This window comes from Vicugna pacos, chromosome 8, assembly GCF_048564905.1.
Source record: "Vicugna pacos chromosome 8, VicPac4, whole genome shotgun sequence".
Taxonomy (NCBI): domain Eukaryota; kingdom Metazoa; phylum Chordata; class Mammalia; order Artiodactyla; family Camelidae; genus Vicugna; species Vicugna pacos.
In genome coordinates this window covers 35,418,435-35,440,572 of record NC_132994.1, presented here as the reverse complement: position 1 = coordinate 35,440,572, position 22,138 = coordinate 35,418,435, and the positions used below count along the sequence as shown (strand labels likewise).

Here is a 22,138-nt window from a genome sequence, read left to right as displayed (position 1 = left end):
AAGTTTTGTCCCCTCCCCCCTTTTGTATCCTCCACAGAGCTTTACATTTAAAAAGTATTCAAAATACTTACCAAACTGAGGATGTTTCTACCAATTAAATCTGAACCCTGGGTAAGGACAGCCTGTGGCAGTCATATTAAAGGCTTTCACCTTGAGTAACTAATGTTATTGTTAAATATTTTATCAAGCAATGCCTGTTGTGTGCCAAGTACTGGATTTTCACTTGCTGATCTGGTCTGTCTTTCCTTCTTATTATCAGAGTCCAGCTTGAAGCTTCTACTTTGTGTAGGCCTATTTCTTTTACCTATTTACAGGACCTCTTCTCCACACCAATTTTTATCAGGGCATTTGAGAGCCATTCCCTTATACTCAGCCATTCTTCTAAAAAACATCGATCTCATGCTCTAGGCATGGATAAGTTAGGGATTGTTAAATATCCCTCCTTCTTTTGTCAAATATTTATTGAGCACATACTATGCTAGAGTAGACATAAACAGTATTTCTGTTTCTCAAGAAGCTTTTCCTTTGGTTAAAAAAAAATACACACATACCAAAATATATTTATTTATTTAGTGATACAATATAACTTTCATTTACCATTTTACGATTTACCATTTAAAATGATCCCATTTTAAAAATACACACATACACAAAGCAAAAGGATTGGAAAGATATGCACCAAGGTATTGACAGAGCTTATCTCTAACTTGTGGTATTTGGGCGTTTTTTTTTTTTTTTTAATGTTGCTTATCTGGATTGTCTAGATTTTCAAAAATTTCACTTTGAAGTTGTCACAAAAGCATCATCCCCTCCTCCCTCCATCCGCTAACAGGATAGTGACCCCTCTTTTCCTCTTGCATTTAGCTTTTGCGAGAATTGAAGCACCCTAATGTGATCGCACTGCAGAAGGTGTTCCTTTCTCACAGTGACAGGAAAGTGTGGCTGCTGTTTGATTATGCAGAACATGATTTGTGGGTAAGTCTAAACTCACTTTACTTTTAGGGTTATTTTATATAGGTATGAAGAAATAAACATATGTGCTACATACTGCTAATGCACAGAAAGGAAAACTTGCTCTGTTGACCATACTTCAAAATAAATATAATAAATGTAAATGTTGATTTGAAAGAATTAGAGCAATGAAACATTAACATCCTATTTTACTGAGAAGATAGTATTTGTAATATTCAGAAATTTCACTTCAGAAAATGTTGCTGAGTGGGAGATTGTAATTTTACAGAAGCAGTTAGTGGCAGTTTACTAATACAGTATAGTGAAAATTACTTTTTTTTGTGATACACACGGAAGATCAGATTTAACCAGTTTTGCACTTGTGAATAGTTTCCCTGTCTAAGTTAAGGTCAGTCTCTTGCAGCATTTTGCCATTTAAAACCGACTCCACCAAACAGAAGTACACATGTGGTTTTGCAAATATTGGAGATGTTTTTAATGAATATAGAAAAAAAGCCAAAAATTCTGATTCTAAACATTTAAAGTTAGAAGTTAGGGCATTTAAACTTTTTATCCTAGGGGTTGTTAAAAGTGAAAAAATTGAAGCTTGGCAGTAAGTTCAAATTTTGGATAATTAGATTTTGATTCAATATAGTGTGGTTTGTCATTTCTACAAATTACAAATCTTTTTAGGAATAACTTTAACAAACTCATAGGCCTTGAAGGAAGTTTCAGAGTTTATGCTCTTATAGCAGAACCTCCATTGTGGTTTTCTCCATTCTTTCATAGATATTCAGTACCCATTTTGGCATGTTTTGGACAAGGGTGGGGTGGAGATGGAGGTGGATGTGGGGGTATGAAGGGCAGACAGAATTTCTTCCCTTTCATTACAGTGGTTTTATAACCCACAATATAACATTTAGACATAAAAATTTCAGTATGGTGATCCAGTTGTATTTATTTCAGTGGGATCAGATTCCCCATTTTTCTCTCCCTGCTCCTTTTTAGTGATTTCCTATGTAATACTGACTAGTAAGACTATATCCTAGTTTCATTCTATGCCAAAAGAAAGTAGAGCTTTCCAATAATTCTAATACATATGTCATCAGTGATATTACCCAAATGCACTAAGTCCTAACTCTTCATAGAATAGTAAAGATTTACAGTTTTTTTCTTTTGTTTACTCTTTCATTCTGTTAGTAGAGAATACAACTAATACTATTTTTAGGTAGGTTTTAAAATATAAACTCTTTTTACTTCTTGGTTTTATTTAATGAAAATCTTAATGGTTTCATTAAGTCTATCATTATACCCACATTAATACTGTCACATTCACCCCCAATGTAGATTCTGCTTTGGTTGATCTTATTATTCAAATTATTTTTCTCTGTGTCATTATTGCCCTTTAATAAGTAATCTGACTGAATGAATTAGAAAAAGAAGAACAAAAAGCCCCAAAAAGCAGCAGAAGGAAGGAAATAATAAAGATCAGAGAGGAATTAAATACAATACAGATTAACAAGACCATAGAAAAAATCAACCAAACCAAAAGCTGATTTTTTGAAAAAGTAAATAAAATCGACAAACCTCTGGCCAAACTCACAAAGAAGAAAAAAGAGAGAGCACAAATTAGCAAAATAAGAAAGGAAAATGGAGAAATTACAACAAACAAAATAGAAATACAGAATATCATACGAGAATATTATGAAAAACTATATGGAACCAAACTGGATAACCTAGAGGAGATGGACAAGTTTCTGGAAACATACTGTCCACCAAAACTGAATCAAGAAGAAACTGAACACTTGAACAATCCGATCACTAGAAAGGAAATAGAAATAGCAATTAAAAACCTCCCTACAAATAAAAGTCCAGGACCGGACGGCTTCACCGGAGAATTCTACCAAACATACAAAGAAGAACTCATACCAGTCCTTCTCAAACTCTTCCAGACGATTGAAAAGGAGGGAATACTCCCAAACTCATTCTATGAAGCCACCATCACCCTGATACCAAAACCAGGCAAAGACACTGCAAAAAGAGAATTATAGGCCAATATCACTGATGAACATAGACGCCAAAATCCTCACCAAAATTTTAGCAAATAGAATCCAACAACACATAAAAAAGATTATACATCATGACCAAGTGGGGTTCATCCCAGGGACACAAGGCTGGTTCAACATACGCAAATCAATCAGTGTAATACATCACATCAACAAGAGAAAGGACAAAAACCACATGATCATCTCAATCGATGCAGAAAAAGCATTTGATAAAATTCAACACCCATTTATGATAAAAACTCTCGCCAAAGTGGGTATAGAGGGAACATATCTCAACATAATAAAAGCTATATATGACAAACCTACAGCCAGCATAGTTCTCAACGGTGAAAAACTCAAAAGCTTCCCACTAAAATCTGGGACAAGACAAGGATGCCCACTATCACCACTCCTATTCAGCATAGTCCTGGAAGTCCTAGCCACAGCAATCAGGCAAGAGAAAGAAATAAAAGGGATCCAAATTGGAAAAGAAGAGGTAAAAGTGTCACTATATGCTGATGACATGTTACTACATATAGAAAACCCTAAAAGGTCCACACAAAAGCTACTAGAGCTGATTGAAGAATTCAGCAAGGTAGCAGGTTACAAAATTAATGTTCAAAAATCAGTTGCATTTCTTTACACTAACGATAAATCAACAGAAAAAGAAAGTAAAGAAACAATCCCCTTTAAAATAGCACCCAAAGTAATAAAATATCTGGGAATAAATCTAACCAAGGAGGCGAAAGAATTATACACAGAAAACTATAAACCATTGATGAAGGAAATTAAAGAAGACTTTAAAAAATGGAAAGATATTCCATGCTCTTGGATTGGAAGAATCAATATTGTTAAAATGGTCACACTGCCCAAGGCAATCTACAGATTTAATGCAATCCCTATCCAATTACCCAGGACATATTTCACAGAACTAGAACAAATCATAATAAAATTTATATGGAACCATCAAAGACCTAGAATTGCTAAAGCATTACCGAAGAGAAAGAAAGAGGCTGGAGGAATAACTCTCCCAGACTTCAGACAATACTATAGAGCTACAGTCATCAAGACAGCATGGTATTGGTACCAAAACAGACATATAGACCAATGGAACAGAATAGAGAGCCCAGAAATGAACCCACAAACTTTTGGTCAACTCATCTTCGACAAAGGAGGCAAGAATATACAATGGAATAAAGACAGTCTCTTCAGCAAATGGTGTTGGGAAAACTGGACAGCAGCATGTAAAACAATGAAGCTAGAACACACCCTTACACCATATACAAAAATCAACTCAAAATGGATTAAAGACTTAAACATAAGACAAGATACAATAAACCTCCTAGAGGAAAACATAGGCAAAACATTATCTGACATACATTTCAAAAATTTTCTCCTAGAAGAAATAAAAGCAAGAATAAACAAATGGGACCTAATGAAACTTACAAGCTTCTGCAGAGCAAAGGAAACCAGAAATAAAACAAGAAGAAAACCTACGGAATGGGAGAAAATTTTTGCAAGTGAAACCGACAAAGGCTTGATCTCCAAAATATATAAGCAGCTCATACGACTCAATAAGAAAAAAATAAACAACCCAATCCAAAAATGGGCAGAAGACCTAAACAAGCAATTCTCCAAGGAAGACATACAAATGATCAAAAAACACATGAAAAAATGTTCAGTATCACTAATTATCAGAGAAATGCAAATCAAAACTACAATGAGGTATCACCTCACACCAGTCAGAATGGCCGTCATTCAAAAATCCAAAAATGACAAATGCCGGAGAGGCTGTGGAGAAAGGGGAACCCTCCTACACTGCTGGTGGGAATGCAGTTTGGTGCAGCCACTATGGAAAACAGTGTGGAGATTCCTCAAAAGACTAGGAATAGACTTACCATATGACCCAGGAATCCCACTCCTGGGCTTGTACCCAGAAGGAAATCTACTTCAGGATGACACCTGCACCCCAGTGTTCATAGCAGCACTATTTACAATAGCCAAAACATGGAAACAGCCTAAATGTCCATCAACAGGTGACTGGATAAAGAAGAGGTGGTATATTTATACAATGGAATACTACTCAGCCATAAAAACCGACAACATAATGCCATTTGCAGCAACATGGATGCTCCTAGAGAATGTCATTCTAAGTGAAGTAAGCCAGAAAGAGAAAGAAAAATACCATATGAGATCTCTCATATGTGGAATCTAAAAAACAAAAACAAACAAACAAACAAAAACAAAGCATAAATACAGGACAGAAATAGACTCATGGACAGAGAATACAGACTTGTGGTTACCGGGGGCGGGGGTAGAGGGTGGGAAGGGATAGACTGGGATTTCAAAATTGTAGAATAGATAAACAAGATTACACTGTATAGCACAGGGAAATATACACAAAATGTTATGATAAATCACAGAGAAAAAAAATGTGACAATGAGTGTGTACATGTCCATGAATGACTGAAAAATTGTGCTGAACACTGGAATTTGACACAACACTGTAAAATGATTATGAATCAATAAAAAATGTAAAAAAAAATAAGTAATCTGAAAATTTTGAGAATTTATTGCAGCCTTGATTGTGTTTTATTGACACTGGCAAAAACTATATATTGTTACAGTATGTTTTTTTTAATTTTTAGCATATTATTAAGTTTCACCGTGCATCAAAAGCAAATAAAAAGCCCATGCAGTTGCCAAGATCTATGGTTAAATCATTACTTTACCAGATTCTTGATGGTATCCATTACCTCCATGCAAATTGGGTGCTTCACAGAGATCTGGTAAGTATGTTTCTTTTAAATTATTCAATATTTTTTTTCTCCTCTTTTTAAAAAAATATCTTTTTTTCTTTGTACAGTTATGATAAACATTAATTATAGAAAAATTTGAAAATGCCCATAAGCAAAAAAGAAGGAAATAAAAATAGCCTATAAGCCTATTATCAAAAGATTATCATTATTAACATTTGGTGTATGTTCTTCTGCTACATTTATGCATAGCTATAAAATGTCAGTGTGGTTTGCAAGAAACGATTGGCATAATCTTAATGGGGTAGTCATGTGTAAAACAAGTACCTTTTGATCCATTTTGTTTTTCATATTACTGCTCATCATCAGTAAAAACATTCATAAAGACTGAATTCTCATTGTTTTCAAAGCTAAACTGAAATAATGACGTTGTATCTAGTAAACAGAATGTTATTAGTATTAACAATAAAAAAATGGATAAATCTAATGGGGAGTATACTTACTGGTCATATTGGCCACACTTCCAATGTTTGACTTTCCTTTTTCACTCAGTACACATATAACATTTATTAATGTCAAATTGTATGCTATTCTCTTTTCATTGTTATTTTAATTTATGTTGGTGAGATTTTTTAGTTTGTTCTTAAAAAATCTGGGTACTGAATAGCTGTAATACCCATGAGTTAATAATTGGAAGTTTTATTTTGCCCCCCACAAAAGTGGTTTCATGATCCTTTATTTCTTAGGCTTTTGGAGACTCTAGGGATATAGCAGGGATAAATCTAGGATGACTCAATTTATTAACTGAGAAGTATTTATTAAAGAAAGGAACGAATACATAAGGAGATCTAGACTGTACCCCTTGCTGCCCGGTCAGTCAGGCTTAGTCATCTGGCTTGAACATCTCTTTTTGTGGCACTGAAGTTAAATTGGGGCCTAATGACAGGGACCACAGAGATGCATTTACCATTTCAACAGAAGCACTTCACCTCATAATTCCAAACTAAGGTTCTCAAAGTCTTCCACCTATCCACTTTACTATTACCCATGAATCAGCATGTTTTTAAATGATTCTTGGGTACATGAGGTTGTTCTAGGTCAAAATTCCTTCATAAAAAGTATATACTTTGCTATATACTTAACACAGCTTATAAGTTAAATTTTTGAGGTACTATTCATGTTTGAATCATCAATCAGAATCCTTTAATGAAAACTAAATAATCTCAACTCTTCTCTTTTTCACAAAATTGTATATTTTGTTCTAAATTAACACATTTTATTTGTGATGTCACTGCCTGAATATCCAGTGGCACTAAAACCCACTATTACCAGGCCCCAGTTTTCTCCCATCCAACCTTGCTGCTGCTTTTAGTGACCTCTTTTTTGGTTATGGCACCATCCTCCTCTTAGCCTAGAAACTTCTTCTACCTCTTGCAGACACTTGCACTCCACATCATGAACTTGCCTAGTCCTGTCAGTTTCACCTCTGAAATATCTCTTCCATCCATCTATTTCCATTCCTAGCTGAGGCCTTTATTATCTCTTGTAGTATGGTGCAAGACCCTTAACTTGTCTCCTTGTCAACAGTCTCTTTCCCTTCTAGTCCACTTTAGACCTTCGGAATACTCAGCCCCTGCTCAAGAACTCTGAAATAGTTCCTCATTGCTTACAGACTAATATGTGGCTTTTGAGGTCTTATCAAGGACAGCTCCAACCACCTTTAAAACTTTCTTCTATATCCCTATAATCTTTCTCTTACACTGTACTATTGAACTATTGATTTTTCCCTGGATCCTCCTGAGATTTCTTGCCTCAGTGGCCTTTATTTTTCCTGTCTTAAAACCCCTTACCCCATCTCTACATATTTAAATTATTCAAATTATTACCTGTCTTTTAGGACCTATACCATTGTTAAGACTTATCCTCATATCCATCCCTATTTGGAAATAATCTCTCCTTTTTGTTGGTTGCTGTTGAACTTCACCTTTACTTCTCTTAAGGCATTTATCTATTAGTACTAATTTATGTAGCTGTCTAGATGATGTTCTAAACCACAAACTTCTTGAGAGAGTAGGGTCTGTGAGAGTAGGTTCATTTTGGTATGCTACTGCTCCAGTACACAGTAGGTACTGAGTAAATATTTCCTTAGAGAATGAGTATCAGTAAGAATATTGAGTATTATGGCATGTTTTTGGGTCAATAAACATATAATTCAATACATTTGCCAAATAAACATTTACATTTACTATTTCCTTGTATGTGCAAAAAGCATGGAGGGATGAGGACAGTACAGATAAGACTGTATCCAAGACCTTCTCAGGAGTTTAGTCTGAGAGAAGAGACGTGACATACACACCAGCAATTACACTGGTGTGTATAGATGAGAGAGAATGTGATCTGGCAACGTGAAAAGTACAGATTAAATTCTATTCAGGGTGAGAAGAGGTTCTGAGTTGGGGGTGGAAATACGGGGAAACTTTAGAGAGGTGCTGTTTGAGCTGGACTTTGAAGGATTGGTAGAATATAAATGGCGAGTTGAGAGATGAGGGTAAGCTAATGGAGTTTCGGATGTAAAACTTCTGAGGCGAGAAAGCACTTGAATTATCCCAGAAAGGGTGTGTAGTTCTGTCTGGTTCAAAAATGGATAAACTGAATTAAGATAGTATGAGATACAGTGTCTCATAGAAGTGGTTGGAGCCTGATTGAGGGAGGCCCTAAATAGCAGGCTAGGGAGTTTGTTTTTAAGTATGAAGTTGGTGAGCAACAGAACGAAGGTTTTTTCCCAGAATGAAACTCTTTTTCCCCATTAAAGAAGCCACCACTGATTATTACCTCATCCATAGCATGAACGCAATGTTGAAAATGTGTTCTGAATGTGGTTCTGACGTAGGATAACACTTGTATATCTTTTACTTCACATTCATCCAATGCCTCTATTCCTTAAGTAAATTACCGTAATAAGATTTGAAACTTTAAACCAGTAGGAAGCTGGTCTGTAACAGCCTACTCAGTTCTTTTCACTGATCATGAGTCCTGCTGTCTGGACTCTATTGTCCTGGTTTTGCTAAAGTATTTTCAGGAGAAAATTTAAATTTCATGTTTACTTTATAGATATATTCTGTAGTAGATAGAGAAATATAAAGTATATCAAGTATGAATGTCATTAAAATCATAGAGACTTTTGAAAAATTATTTTTTTGTGCGAGCTTAAGAGCAGAGTTGCAGTTTCAGTCAATGAGTAGGTTTTTTTTTTAAACGTAAGAATCCTGGCTTTACACTATTTGTTAGCCACAACTGTTTCAGAGTGCATACCATCTCTAAATTTTCATTTGATGTGAGAAATCTAGAAAACCTGTATGATTAAAGGTGTTAGAGTAAATATAAACTTGTAGTGTAACTGTGTAACTCCCCCCCCCCAATTTTAAAGTAAATAAAAACCAGTGTTTTGGACTTCATTCACAGAAATATTACATCATCACTGAGGTTGGTGTTTTTCATCATGATTGAGTTCATATCTAGAACTGTATTTTAATTATGCCATTTGAATCCTAGAATTTAATACAGAAATAGAGAATTTAAATAAAGTCGCCAAAAAGATTGCTTACATTGAGGAATTGCTTTAAAAGGAAAGGAGAAAAGAAGCTAAATATATTCATCTTGGCAGAGACGGTGAAGTAGAGACATAAGTCTATAAATATTTGGAACTTGTAAACACCAAGGGAGAAAAGACGTATTTTAATTTTATAGCAGGATATAGCTAAGAGTAAGATGAAATATAGGATGACTCACTTTTATGGGCTTACTATTCTGGTAGATTGGAAGAATGCCAAGATATAGTTTATCTCTTTTTTTAAAATTATGAGCTTCTTGAGAGCAAGGATCATATCTCACTAATTTTTGTATTCCTAGCATTGGCATATTGTTCATACTCTTAAATTACCTGAATTTTAGCAGAGCATCTGGCAGTTGCACATTATTCTTCAGCAAAGGTAGAGAAATGGTGGCTAAATGACAGTATTGTTAAGTGGATTTAAGGCTCCGTGGTTATAGAATATTGCTGCTGGATCAGTGGCATAAACTGAACTATAAGTTAAACTCGTTTTCACTTTCATATCTCCACAGCTAGCAGATGATAAACGCTAGGTCTTTATTGAATGAAGGATTTGAAGGAGTGCCCCAGGGCCCTGACCCTAGCTTTGTCTTTTAAAAAATATTTGTGGAACTTCTATCCCCAAACTCCAACTTGAGTTTTGAAAGGTAAATTACTGTTCACACTAGTGGGTGAATAGTGGGACTTTTGAAGTCCACAGGCACAAGTAACTAGTATTTGGTCTGTAAACATGGTACATGGACATTTTGTGAGATCCAGTTGAGGGAGAAAACAGTTTTATATCCAGGAATCTTTTGGGGTTTGTTATTTATTAACACCTACTAAGCATTTTTGGATTGTCAACAAGTCACTTATGTCACAGACCTAAAGACTTACTTATTCTATTAAAATGTAATTAAAAATAATAATAATAACTTGCCAATACTTAGGTGATTAAAGAAAATGAGGCAATAGACATTCTAGCTACAGAGAAATATATAATAGATGACTCTGGATATTCTGTCATACTAATTGACAGAACTATGTAGTTTTGGTTTGTTGATTTTTTTTTCTTCCTAATGACACCTGCTTGTTCAGGCAGAATTCTTACTGGATTTTCAACAGCATTTTAGCTTGTTTTTGACATGTTGGCTATGTATATTTTAAGTCTATCTACCTATGCAGCAAATTGCCCCAAAACATAGTATCTTTAAACAACATTTATCATCTCACAAGTTCTTCGGGTCAGGAATCTAGATATGGTTTCTCTGGGTTCTGGGAAGAGTCCACTTCCTGGTTCACTCATGCAGTTTTTGTGCAGGATTCATTTCCTCACAGGCTGATGGTGGAGGCCCTCCTTGTCGCGTGGGCCTCTCCATAGGACATCTCACAACGTGGCAGTTTTCTTCACCACAGTGGGCAAACATGAGAGCGAGAGACAGAGTGTGTGTTGGCAAGATGGAAGCCACAGTCTTCTGTAGGTTAATCATGAAAGTGACATTCCGTTACTTTTGCTGTGTTCTGTTCATCAGACGTCACTAGGTGCAGCCCGTACTCAAGGGAAGTAGTTACGTAACAGTGTGTATACTGAGTGGGGATGACTGGAACCTATGTCTGAATACTGCCTACCACAGAGTCTAAGAGTCTTTTAAATGATGTCTGGATCCTGTTATTGGCCTTTTTATTTAGTTAAAATATAATAAAGAAAATTTGAGAAGTCCCCTCCTTTCATATATAATTTTTTTCATGTATGAAAGTTGCTTGGGTAAGAGATTCTGGGTAGTTCTAGTTCTGGAGTGTGGGAAAATATTAAATGTACCAATTATTCCTAACCTTTTACATTCTTCAGTGATTTATCTCGAGAATTTGGAATATGTTCCTTATTTTCCCCATCCTTCCCCCCAGCCCTGCCCCTGCCCCTTCCACACCCTGCTGTTGAACCACAAGTTTAATCTAGTTAAGTCTAGAGGGTGTGTTCAGTTAAGATCCAGGATTTTTTTTTTTTCACAACATACTTAGAGGGTCTGTCTTTGTTAGGTAGTTTGAGGACTATGCTTATCATTAATATTAGTACTTTGTTATTTATATTTTTCACTCATTTGTGTAAATCAAAGACAAAAATGCAAAGAAAAATTAAATGATGGCAAAAACATTGTTTTCCTAAGTTGGTAATGCCGCTGAGTTGTAAAAGCTAGCTGACCAGTGGTAAAGGACCCCCTGCGGAAGCATGAAATACAGTCCTTTAGCTAAAGAGAGCATTCGTAGGCTCTTTGGGAACATCACTGTATGAAAGTCCAGTATATGAAATCACAGATGGCCCTCTGTTTCTACTCAGCTGGAAAAAAATGTGCTGCGCTGTTCATCTTTGTGAAAGTTTGATTAAAATAAATGCTTGGTTGTTGGAGAACTGACTAGAAATCTCTGTGTGCACTGTAGCTGCTCTTCATATGTTGTCTGACAAGGCGATGCAGCCAGTCTTTAATTTTGTCTATGCTAAACAGGGCCTGATAAGGCAAATGTTTGTACTTCAAAGAAACCTTTAAAATCTTACTGTAGCAATTATGCTGGCATTTTGCAAACATTTTAATAATGTTTTAGAGTTTTAGCCTTGCTTAGTTCTTATGATAGGGAGCTTTGAGATCCTAGATTTAAAAAAAACTAGTTCTTAGGTAGATAATCTTGATACTTAAGCCTCAGTTTTACTCATTTGTAAAATGATGACAATGATAGGTACTTTATATGGTTGTTGACCTCCTAGTCTTGGCTCCAGGGTTCCTGAATTCCTCCTAATCTCCCTTCTGCAGAAGCTTCTGTACATTCTTCTGAATTCTGTCAGCAATCCAAGGATGCTTTTCTTTTAACCTTTTCTCCCCCAGAATTCCTTAAGCCTTACACTCTTCCTGGCTTCCTCTGCTTTAGAAAGTACAGCCCTACTATAAATACGTGGAACATGCTTCTTGGTGTTTAAAAAAAAAAAAAAGTAGGCCATGTATCATCTGGTTTATATTTAACTATTGCTAGTATTTTTTGCCAAGTCTTCATATTTAAAAATATGAAAGTTAAAAAAACTTGCTTAAATGAGATCAGAGTTAGTGTTTGAAATAACTTCCTTTTCATTCTAACCATTCTATGCTAATCACATGACTTTCTATTTATTTTTGTTTGATTTATTAATATTCTACTAGAAGAATTATGACAGAAGGCAGTATTTATTTTAATATGACTTAATTATCCTAATTTCTTTCAGATAATGTAGCGCTAATAATGAACAAGTAAAGGATGGCCTGGTTATCTTATAACCTGCCATTTTCGGTGATTTTGGACAATTATAGATCTTGTCATGCTAACGAATCACACTAGGGTTTCTGCTGTGACGTCTGGTGCCTAACTAGATCTGGAGAGCTGGTCCTCCGCAGTCTGTGGCTCAGCTGCCCATGCCTGCAGCCTGAGGGCCTTTGATGGTAGTGATGCCATCTACGTGAAGTGACTCCTGTCCTGCTGCCTCTGCACAAGGCCTTACGAAGATCAGATGAGATAATGTTCCTGCACATCTGTCAGTTTGAGTGAGAGCGTAATTCTCTACCATTTGTTCCATAGGCAGGTGATACACACTAAGAATCACACTTCTCAGGGGGGCAACTTCAAAGGGGATGTGGTTTGACTCACAGTGGCCCATGAGGCCTCTTAATGTTCAGCTCAGGGACAGGGCTCTTTTGATGATCCCTGACTTCCGCATAAAGTTTTAGTAGCCTGTACAGACAAACACATATATCTAGAAGGCTGTTCAGCAAACTAACTTCAAAGTCCCTAAAAGGGTATAGTCAAGATATATTTCACAGTGACAGCAATGGCAGAAACTGGTTAAGAACCAAGGCCTAAGAAGGGCCCTCAGTACTTTGAGGCCTAAGTTTAAAACTGAAAAATCAGTTCAGCCATACTATTTTATTAATTTTATTAAGATAGAATTTGTATACAATAAGATGCACTCATTTTTAACTACAAATTGATGAGCTAGGACAAATGTATAGAACACCACAGGCATTCTACTTTTTTTTTATATATATAAACATTTTTTTATTGAGTTATGGTCATTTTACAATGTTGTGTCACACAGGCATTCTACTTGGCTGGCACTACAGGATGTTTCAAGATCCTTTATTGAGAATGATGGTATGTTCTTTAAGAGGATATCTTGCATTTAAGAACTGATGATTCGTTTCAGTGGGAGAATATGGATGATGGTTATTTTGTGTGTCATAGTCTCAACTAAGCACACATTTGGGTCGAAGTCTTTTCTTAGTAAGGTCCATAAGTCAATTAAATAGTGTGCATTTTCGAAGTGTGCTTTTGTTCTCATAATCCTGGCCTGGAGTGCACCTCTGAGAAACTTGGGTTCTAATCCTGGGTCTGCAACTGTCTATGGACAGTGAATTTGGTTGTGGTTGTAGGTTTTTCACTTATTTCTTCATGAGTAAAATGAGAGGGCTCAGTTTAATAACTTCTACCTCTGACATTCTTAATTTCTCATGATAATAAGGCTGAATTATTTGATTTGAATGTGAATGTCTCAAATGGAGATAGAAAACTGCTTTCTACCAGTGTTGCTTCTCTGCGGGTGGACTGTACTAGTTAATGAACAGGATAGCATCTGAATGTCTTTGTAGCCTTATTCCTGACTTGGCTGTCAGTGTGGAATATATCTTGATTTTACTTTAAGTGACCTTGAAGTTAGTTAAGTAAATAGCCTTCTAAGCTACATGTGTTTGTCTTGCATTAAGCTTTTTATAAAGGCTGCTTTTTATTGGTTCTGTTAGAGAAAAGAAAACCTTATCTCTGCTGTTCAGGCCTGTAACCACTCCTAAAAGACAAAGACAAAAAAGTGCATTGTTAACTGTTGTGCAGTATTGGGTTGGCAGGCTCTGTTTACCATGAATGCTGAGGTTTAATTAACATTGGTGCCCAATACAGATACCTCTAGACTATTTTAAGTTAAAATGATATTAATCACAGCATTTAATATTACAGACTGCTCCATTCTAAGATAGCCTGCGTCTAGTTGGAGATCATAATTTCTAATTGGGGAGGCATTTTTGCTGAGAAATGGCACTTTAAATAGTGGTTAGGTCCTCTGAATACAAAGGCCTGTTTAACCCACAATATAAATATGTTGTGGGTAAGACACTTTGAGAACTATGGAACCTAATGTCCATTTTTCCAGATTTCTGTGGAGGAAATACTGGCTTACAGACTTAGGTATATTTGCTTTACAAACATATTTCGTCCTTCTAATATGTTCCAGACACTATGCTGGGCACTGGGAATGCAGGGATAGATAAAATATAATCCCTTTCCTCAGTGAGGGCATGGTGGGGAAGACACACATAAACAGATAATCATAAAATAATGAGGTTTAAAAAAGAAGTTATGAGGCATAGTCATGGATCAGCTGTGCAGAAGGTACTGAGAGCACAGAAGAATACCTAACCAGTTGAGACGGGGCTCTTTTGGAGAATGCACACTGAACTGAGTCTGAAAGGATGAGTGGAAATGTCTAAGAAGGAGCTGGGGGAAGTGGGTGGGGAGAGCATTCCAGGCAGAGGGGACATGGGGTGAGAAACTGCAAGCACTTTGGTTATTACTGGGGCAAAACAAAAAGTAATGAATGAAGAGGCAGAAGAGAGAAGTCGAGACTAGATTACAGTAGACCTCACTTGTCATGTTTAGAAGCATGGATTTTTCCTGTGGTCCGTCAGAGCTGAGCTCGTCATGGTTTTGCTTCAGAAAGACCACTGGGATCAGGGAGGGTAGAGCTCAGTGGCAGAGCATGTTTAGCACACACAGGGTCCTGGGTTCAATCCCCGGTACTGCCATTTAGATAAATAAATAAGTAAATAAAATAAAAGTAGATATCCTAGTAGAAAGACCACTGAGACAGAGATGTGGAGAACTGGTTTGAAGGTGCAGGGATAGCAGCTGTCTCTGGCTGTTATAATCAGCTGGTTGAGAAATGATGAAGGCTTGAGCCAGGTCAGAGATAATGAAGACAGAGAGGAAGGGACATAGTAGACAAATCTTTAGGAAGTAAGATAATCAGACCTGAGGACTGATTAGGTTTGAAGGGTAAAGGACAGGTGTTGAGACTTGTGCTTTTTTTTGTTGGCTGAGTGACTGAGAAGGGAATACTATCAGAAAGTGAGGCAGTAAAAATTCAGTTTGAACTAGCTGAATTTGAGACGACTGTGGAGATGGCCAGAATACAGTTGACATCTCTCTTCATATATAGTTTAGATTCTTCGAGGTATATATTTTGGAGTCATTCACATATGGGTGACTGTTGAAACCCTGGAATAAACTAAAATTAGGACTTAAAAAATATCTATATTCAGAAGTGAGCTTGGCATATTTTGTGGTAAGTGCTTACTCTAGTTTCTTACAGCTTCTATTAAAATTGAGAACTTGCCTGTCAAAGAACCATGAGTATAACCATTGGCAATTTTCATTCATTCATTCAACAAATATGTATTGAACACTATATGCCTGGATTTCAGCAGATATATAAAGTCGTTAGAGAAATATTCTCCCTGCCCTGGAGGGGGCTGCAGTCACAATAATAAGATTCTCTATTTTTTAAATCCTTTACTATTAGTGATACTATTTTTAGGGGTAAAGATATGATAGACTGATGCTATTAGCAAATGACTGTTGTGTTTGTTAAGGAAAAAAAGCACATGTCTTATACTCTTAGTTCTTTGTCCCATTTGTCACAACACTTAATCTTACTTGTTCAAGGTGAACAATGGAGAACAGTGTAAAGAAGGGAACATAAACTGAGGGTTTTCTCCTGGCAATGTACTTTTGTATCAAATGTGAGGAGAGTTGTGCCACCTCTATATTTAAATAAAAGAATAGTTTTAGCCATTAATTTTAGGCTAGCACTGTTTATTGTTCAGAAACTAGTCCAGTTGATATTCTCATTGTTTTTTTTCCTATTATTCAGGATTGTAGACAATAGTGTTTATGTTTTGCTGCCTTCTTTATTGGTGCTGATGAGTGTCATTATGTGGGTTTCATATTTTTGTTCCAAATGTCCTAGGGTGGGAAGTGCAAAGCAAATGTAGTAGGATAATTGTGTATCTTAAGGCTGTTCTATTTATGATGTGCCAATTAACTGAAATAAATTTAACTCTGTGAAAAGAAAATTGATTCCATAAAAGGGAAAAGCAAATCTAGGATACATGTAAAACATCATGAATGTACATTCAAGAATTAACTACTTTCTGCTAAAATGCAGATATTTCAAGAATAATTTCTGAGTAATCATATTGTTTATCACATTATTTCCCTGACTTTTGCCTTTAAAATACAATTTAACTAAAATGAACCCTGCAGCCTTGATTTGTCTATCCAGTTTTATTGCTGATAACTTAAATGTGAGGCATCCAACTCCTGCCATTTCTACAGTTTCTATGGTAACCAAAGTGTGCAAACCCAGCAGTATCACTTTCTTTCACAGCTGGCATTTTGTGTTCACAGTAAGAAGAGGGGTTTTAGTAAAGCATAGTCTGTGTTAGTTGGGATGTAACTAGGTCAGAACAATTTTGGTGTCCTTTCTTCATTCTTTTAGGTTTGTATATGTGGGTGTGAGTGCATGTGCATGAGCTGCAGTTTCCTTTGTTGTTGTTTTGTCTTTTGTTTTTTTTTTTAAAGCATATACCTTCACTTAAGTTAATCTGTTAAAGTTAGTCTTCTGAAAATTAAACATAATACCTGCAAACACATCTGTGTGGAGTCTGGGGGGTAGATGGAGTTGTTCTGAGACTTGCCCCTAGCCTTGTAAGTCCTTGAGTATTTCCCTCAAGGAAAAAGAAATTGATGTGAAAATGCTGTGAAAAGTTAAGTGTATTTTAATGGTGACTGTATTATTTATTTTGTTGTTATTTTAAAACATCAAGTACCTTATGACCTTAACGTTTATTTACTTGTCCTGAAGGGGACAGATAATCCCAGTGAAGGGCTGCACGTTAAAAAATGACTCCTTCTGCGATTCTAGATCTTCACTTGACCACAGGAGCCCTTCTCTGTGGATACTGCCCCAGCTCTGGGTTCCTTCCTCAGACTGTAAAAAGAGCTCATAGCCACTGCTCCCCAGACCATGCCACTGCTTCTGCCCTCCTCTCAGGCTCTGCATGGAGGCCCTGCACTTAGAGCTTCTGTAAGCTTCAAGTACATCATCATATCAAAGGTATTCTCTAGCTTCAGAACTAGCTGGACCCTCTTTTGTCTTTCTGTATCCTTATTGCATTGTGGTGTTCGTATTTATATTCTCTGTCTCCATGTCGTGTGATGGCAGGGACTACTAACCAGAGTTAGCTAACCCTGATCCAGGACCGGCTTCCTGCTTCTCTCCTATTCAGCAGCTCGTAATCTATTTTCATTTCTTATATGAAGCAATTTTTTCTCCCTTACCTCATTGTATCTTTATTTTTAAAAGTTTCAAGCACAAAATTTAGGAATTGCAAATATAGTAGATGGCATGTAAGATGCTTTATTTGATCATTTTATAATTTAAAAAATTGTTATATCCCAGAGATTCCCATCCTCACTGAGGCCTTGAAAAACGTCCTCTAAATCTGCCTTCACCTTTTCTCCACTTGTTTGGGTCTCGTTTACTGTGTCTGGCTTCTGTAAGTGCACAGGAATTATTTTTTCTGAGTCACCAGTGACTTTGTAATTGTTCCAAAGTTGCCTCTTCTCAGCTTTCATTCTGTTGCACCTGAAGACCACCTCCTCCTTTTTAAACCCTTAGCTTCTAGGGCCCGATGTTATCCATGTTTTCTTACCTTGGATGCTCCTTCACAGGTTCTTTATTGGTTCTTTTTCCTCTAACATCCCTTATTCCTCTTAGCACTATTATTTTTTTCTTATATTTTAAAAAATACCATTTCTCTAATTATCAACAATAGAGAATATACAACATCAAACGTTATGGAAATATATAATGTAGTAGAAAATGATTCTCTCTCCAAATCCTGCTATCAGAGATGGTCAGAATACCAAAATATATACATATTGCATAAAATAATTATGCAGTTTGTAAAAATTATGGGTAAGACAGAAAGATAATATAACAATATGATGCTAATTCTAGTCATGTAAAACATTTAGGTCTTTCCAAGTCCCCACATCTTCCTGTATGATCCACAACACCCTCCTTAATCTCCGTCTCACCCCTTTGCTGCTTCTCCTGTGCTAACTCTCCTCCTCTGACATCAGCTATGGTCACATTGACCTCTTTGCTATTTCTCCAGTTAGCCAACCTGCCAGCTCGCCAACGTTTTTCCTGATTGCTTTAAGCCGTGTGATCTTTCCTTGCTGCAAATCTTGTGGCAGCCCTCATAAACTCTCAGAGCACAGGTCAGACAGTGCCCAAGAACCTGTCCAATTCTGGTACCCAGATGACCTGTGCCAAAAGCAGAATCATTGGAAACAGCAAGCAAGCCCTCCCTTGGGTTTCCTTCTCTCTAGAATCATCAGTGCCTTATCACTGTCCTTCCTGATGGCCACCATTCTCCCTGGCATGTCTCTAGTTCATCAGACAAACTTCTGCCTCAGGCCTTTCAACTTGCTCTTCCCTGATTACTGCACTTGCTACTGTAACTTTCTTCAGGTCTTATCCCAAATGTTACCTTCTCAAGGAGGCATTCTCTAAGTAATTTAAAATAATGCTTAAATAATGTTGAAAAGAACACCCTTCCGACCCACTCCCAACAGTACCTATTCCCATTACTTGCTTTATTTTTTGTCTTTATTATCTTCTTAATATATGATATATACAAAAGAATATTTGGTACATGTATATGTACCTTAAAAAGCATCACAGTCGAGAGCCTGTCATTTAAGCCGATAACTGGAACATTACCAATAGCTTGCTTCTATCTGTGTTTTTTCCCCCATTCTATCCTCCTGCCTCCTCCCAAGAGGTAACAAATTTCCTGATTTTTGAATCTGTTACTCACTTCTTTTAAAAAATAAGTTTCACATTTGTATGTTTGCCTAAACAGTCCATTTTTTAGCTTTGCTTGGTTTTCAGCTTTATAGTCTTCCAAAACTTGCTTTTCTCACTCAGCATAATGTTTCCAAGATCTGAATATTTTGTACCTTTATTTGCAATTCAGTGATTTTCACTGCTGTTTTAAAATTCATTGTGTGACTCTTACCACAATTAATTTCTCCATTTTCCTATTAGCTAGAAATTTGGGTTGCATCCAGATTTTTTTTTGTGTTACAAACTGTGCTGCTCTGACCATTCTTTGGTGTATCTAAAAATGGAATTACTGAGTCGAAGGTTATGCAGTTGTTCAGTTTTGCAAGATGATGCCAAATTATTTTCCAAAGAAGTTGTACCAGTTTATTCTCCCACCAGTTATGTATTGGGGTTCCCCTCGACCTACTTCCTACTCAACAGTTCTTAATTTTTAACCAATTTACTAGGTGTAAAATGGTATCTCACTGTGATTTTAATTTGCATTTCCCCCACTACTGATGAGGCGTGGCATCTTTTCATAGGCTCCATGGTTAAAAATATTTCTTCTTTTGTTAAATCCCTGTTTGGACATTATGCCCATTATTTTTTAGGTTGTTTTTAATATTGGTTTGTAGGAGTTCTTTATTCTGGATACTAAATCTTTGTTACTGATACGTGTTCCAAAACTTCTGGCGGTTTGTGCTTTGTCTTTTTATTTTCCTTATCTTTGATGGTTAGAAATTACTTTAATAGCCAAATTTATCAGTCTTTACTTTTATGGTTATTCTTTGTAACTTGTTGAAGAAATTCTTCCCTGACTCAGGGTCAAAAAGATATTCTCCAATCTTTTTTTTTCCCTCCAAAACTTTAAGGTTTTGCTTTTCACATTTAATTCCTTAATCCTCCTGAAATTGATGTCTATATGGTAGGAGGTGAAGGTTCATTTTACGTATTTTTTTCCCCATTTGAGTAACTTGTGCCGGCACCATTTATTGATTAGTTTTTCTTTTCTCCACTGATCTGAACTTCCTCTTCTTTCAGTATCATGGTTCCATCTGTTTTTTCCATTCTCTCCCATTGATCAGTTTGTCCATCCTTGTACCAGTACCACAGTTTTAATTATTACTGCTTTAAAATACATCTTGATATCATGCTTGAGCCAGATTCTTCTCCTCATCCCCTGCCCCTAACACTTCATGAATATCTTGCCTATTCTTGGCTCTTTGCTTTTCCACATACATTTTTTAAATGAGCTTTTCAAGTTCCACAAGGAAGTGCTGATGGAATTTTAATTGAAGTTGTATTGAATAGACAGATAAGTTTGGGGAGAACTGATGGCTCTACTACATTGAGTGTTCTTTGTAAACATGAGCTTTTTATTTATTTAGGACTTCTTAATGTTATTTAAGATAGGCTTTCAAGGTGTTCTGCATAAAAATCTTGTACCTCCTTTGATATATTTATTCCTAGATACCTTACAGTTTTTTGTTGTTGCTATAGAAATGCTGCCTTTGAAAAATTATATTCCTAGCTTTTTTTTTTTTGCTGGCATATAGAAATACTTGTTCATATTGCTCAAACAGCCACCAGGTGTCCTACTAAACTCTTATTATTGCAAACAATTTATCTATAAATTTTTGGGGCTTTCTATGTAGATAATTATATAATCTGAAGATAGCAATAGTTCTGTTCCTGCCTTTCTAATGCATACGCCTTTAATTATTTTACTGGACTATGTTGACTTTAGAAGTGATCATAGTGGGTATTCTTGCATTATTCCTGATTTTAAAGGGAATACTTACGTGTTTCCTTCTTAGTTTTTGATGCATACCCATGATCAGGTTAAGGAAGTTTTTTCCTAGTCTGACTCGCTGAGAGTTTTATCATCACTGAGTATTAAATTTTATGAACTGTTTTTTCAGCTTCTATCAAGATAATTATATCATCTTTCTTCTTTAATCTATTAATGTGGTGGTGGACTTATATAGATTTTCTTATATTATCCGTCCTGGCATTCCTTTTTCTGGACTTGGTTTAATACTGTTTTGTTAAATATTTTTATATCTGTACTCATGAGTGAGGTTGGCCCTGAAGTTTTTCTTTCTTACACTTTGGTTTTTCTTGTATCAAGGTTATACTGGCCTTCTAGAATGCGTTGGAAGTATTCCCTCTTTTTCTTTTCTTTTTTTTTTTAACATTTTTTATTGATTTATAATCATTTTACAATGTTGTATTTCCCTCTTTCTAGTCTCTGAAAATGTTTGAATAAAATTGAAACAATCTGCTCATTGAAAATTTGGAGAACTTGCCTCTGTGATCATCTGTTTTCTTGATAAGATTTCTAACTACAGTTTAATTTATTTAGCACTTTTTGATTTCTTTGGGTTTTCTAATTCATTTTGAGTCAATCTGTAAGCTATTTTTTTCTTGACTTTATCTATTTTGTATACATTTTAAAAAATTAATAGCTATAAAGTTTTTTTTATAGGGTTCTTTTATCTTTCTAACCTCCATTGAATCTACAGTTATGTTCCTTTTTGTAATTAGTAATATTGTTTACTTGCACTTTCTCTCTTCTTATTGTAGTTGTCCCAAAGGCTTCATAAATCCTCTCTAGTTCGAAGATTCCTGCCCTTAAACCTTTCTCTTTTTACTTCTACTTTCTTTTGGGTTAGTCTGTTGGGTTTTGTGTTTTTTTTAACATCATAACTTGGGCACGTAGTTATTTTCAGCCTCTCTTCCTAACATAAATAATTAAGGCTGTAAATTTCCC

The 22,138-nt window shown here is 35.9% G+C and overlaps 1 protein-coding gene across 7 annotated transcripts in view; it reads left to right on the top strand.

Annotated features, from left to right (window-relative positions):
- CDK19 (cyclin dependent kinase 19) overlaps nt 1–22,138 on the top strand; it is a 138,684-nt gene that overhangs the window by 89,466 nt on the left and 27,080 nt on the right. For all 7 annotated transcript variants that reach the window (XM_072965738.1, XM_072965739.1, XM_072965733.1 and 4 more), the window contains 2 exons: nt 865–975; nt 5,645–5,785. In XM_072965738.1, the coding sequence (XP_072821839.1) occupies nt 865–975; nt 5,645–5,785 (252 nt within the window). The remainder of the gene's footprint in view (nt 1–864; nt 976–5,644; nt 5,786–22,138) is intronic.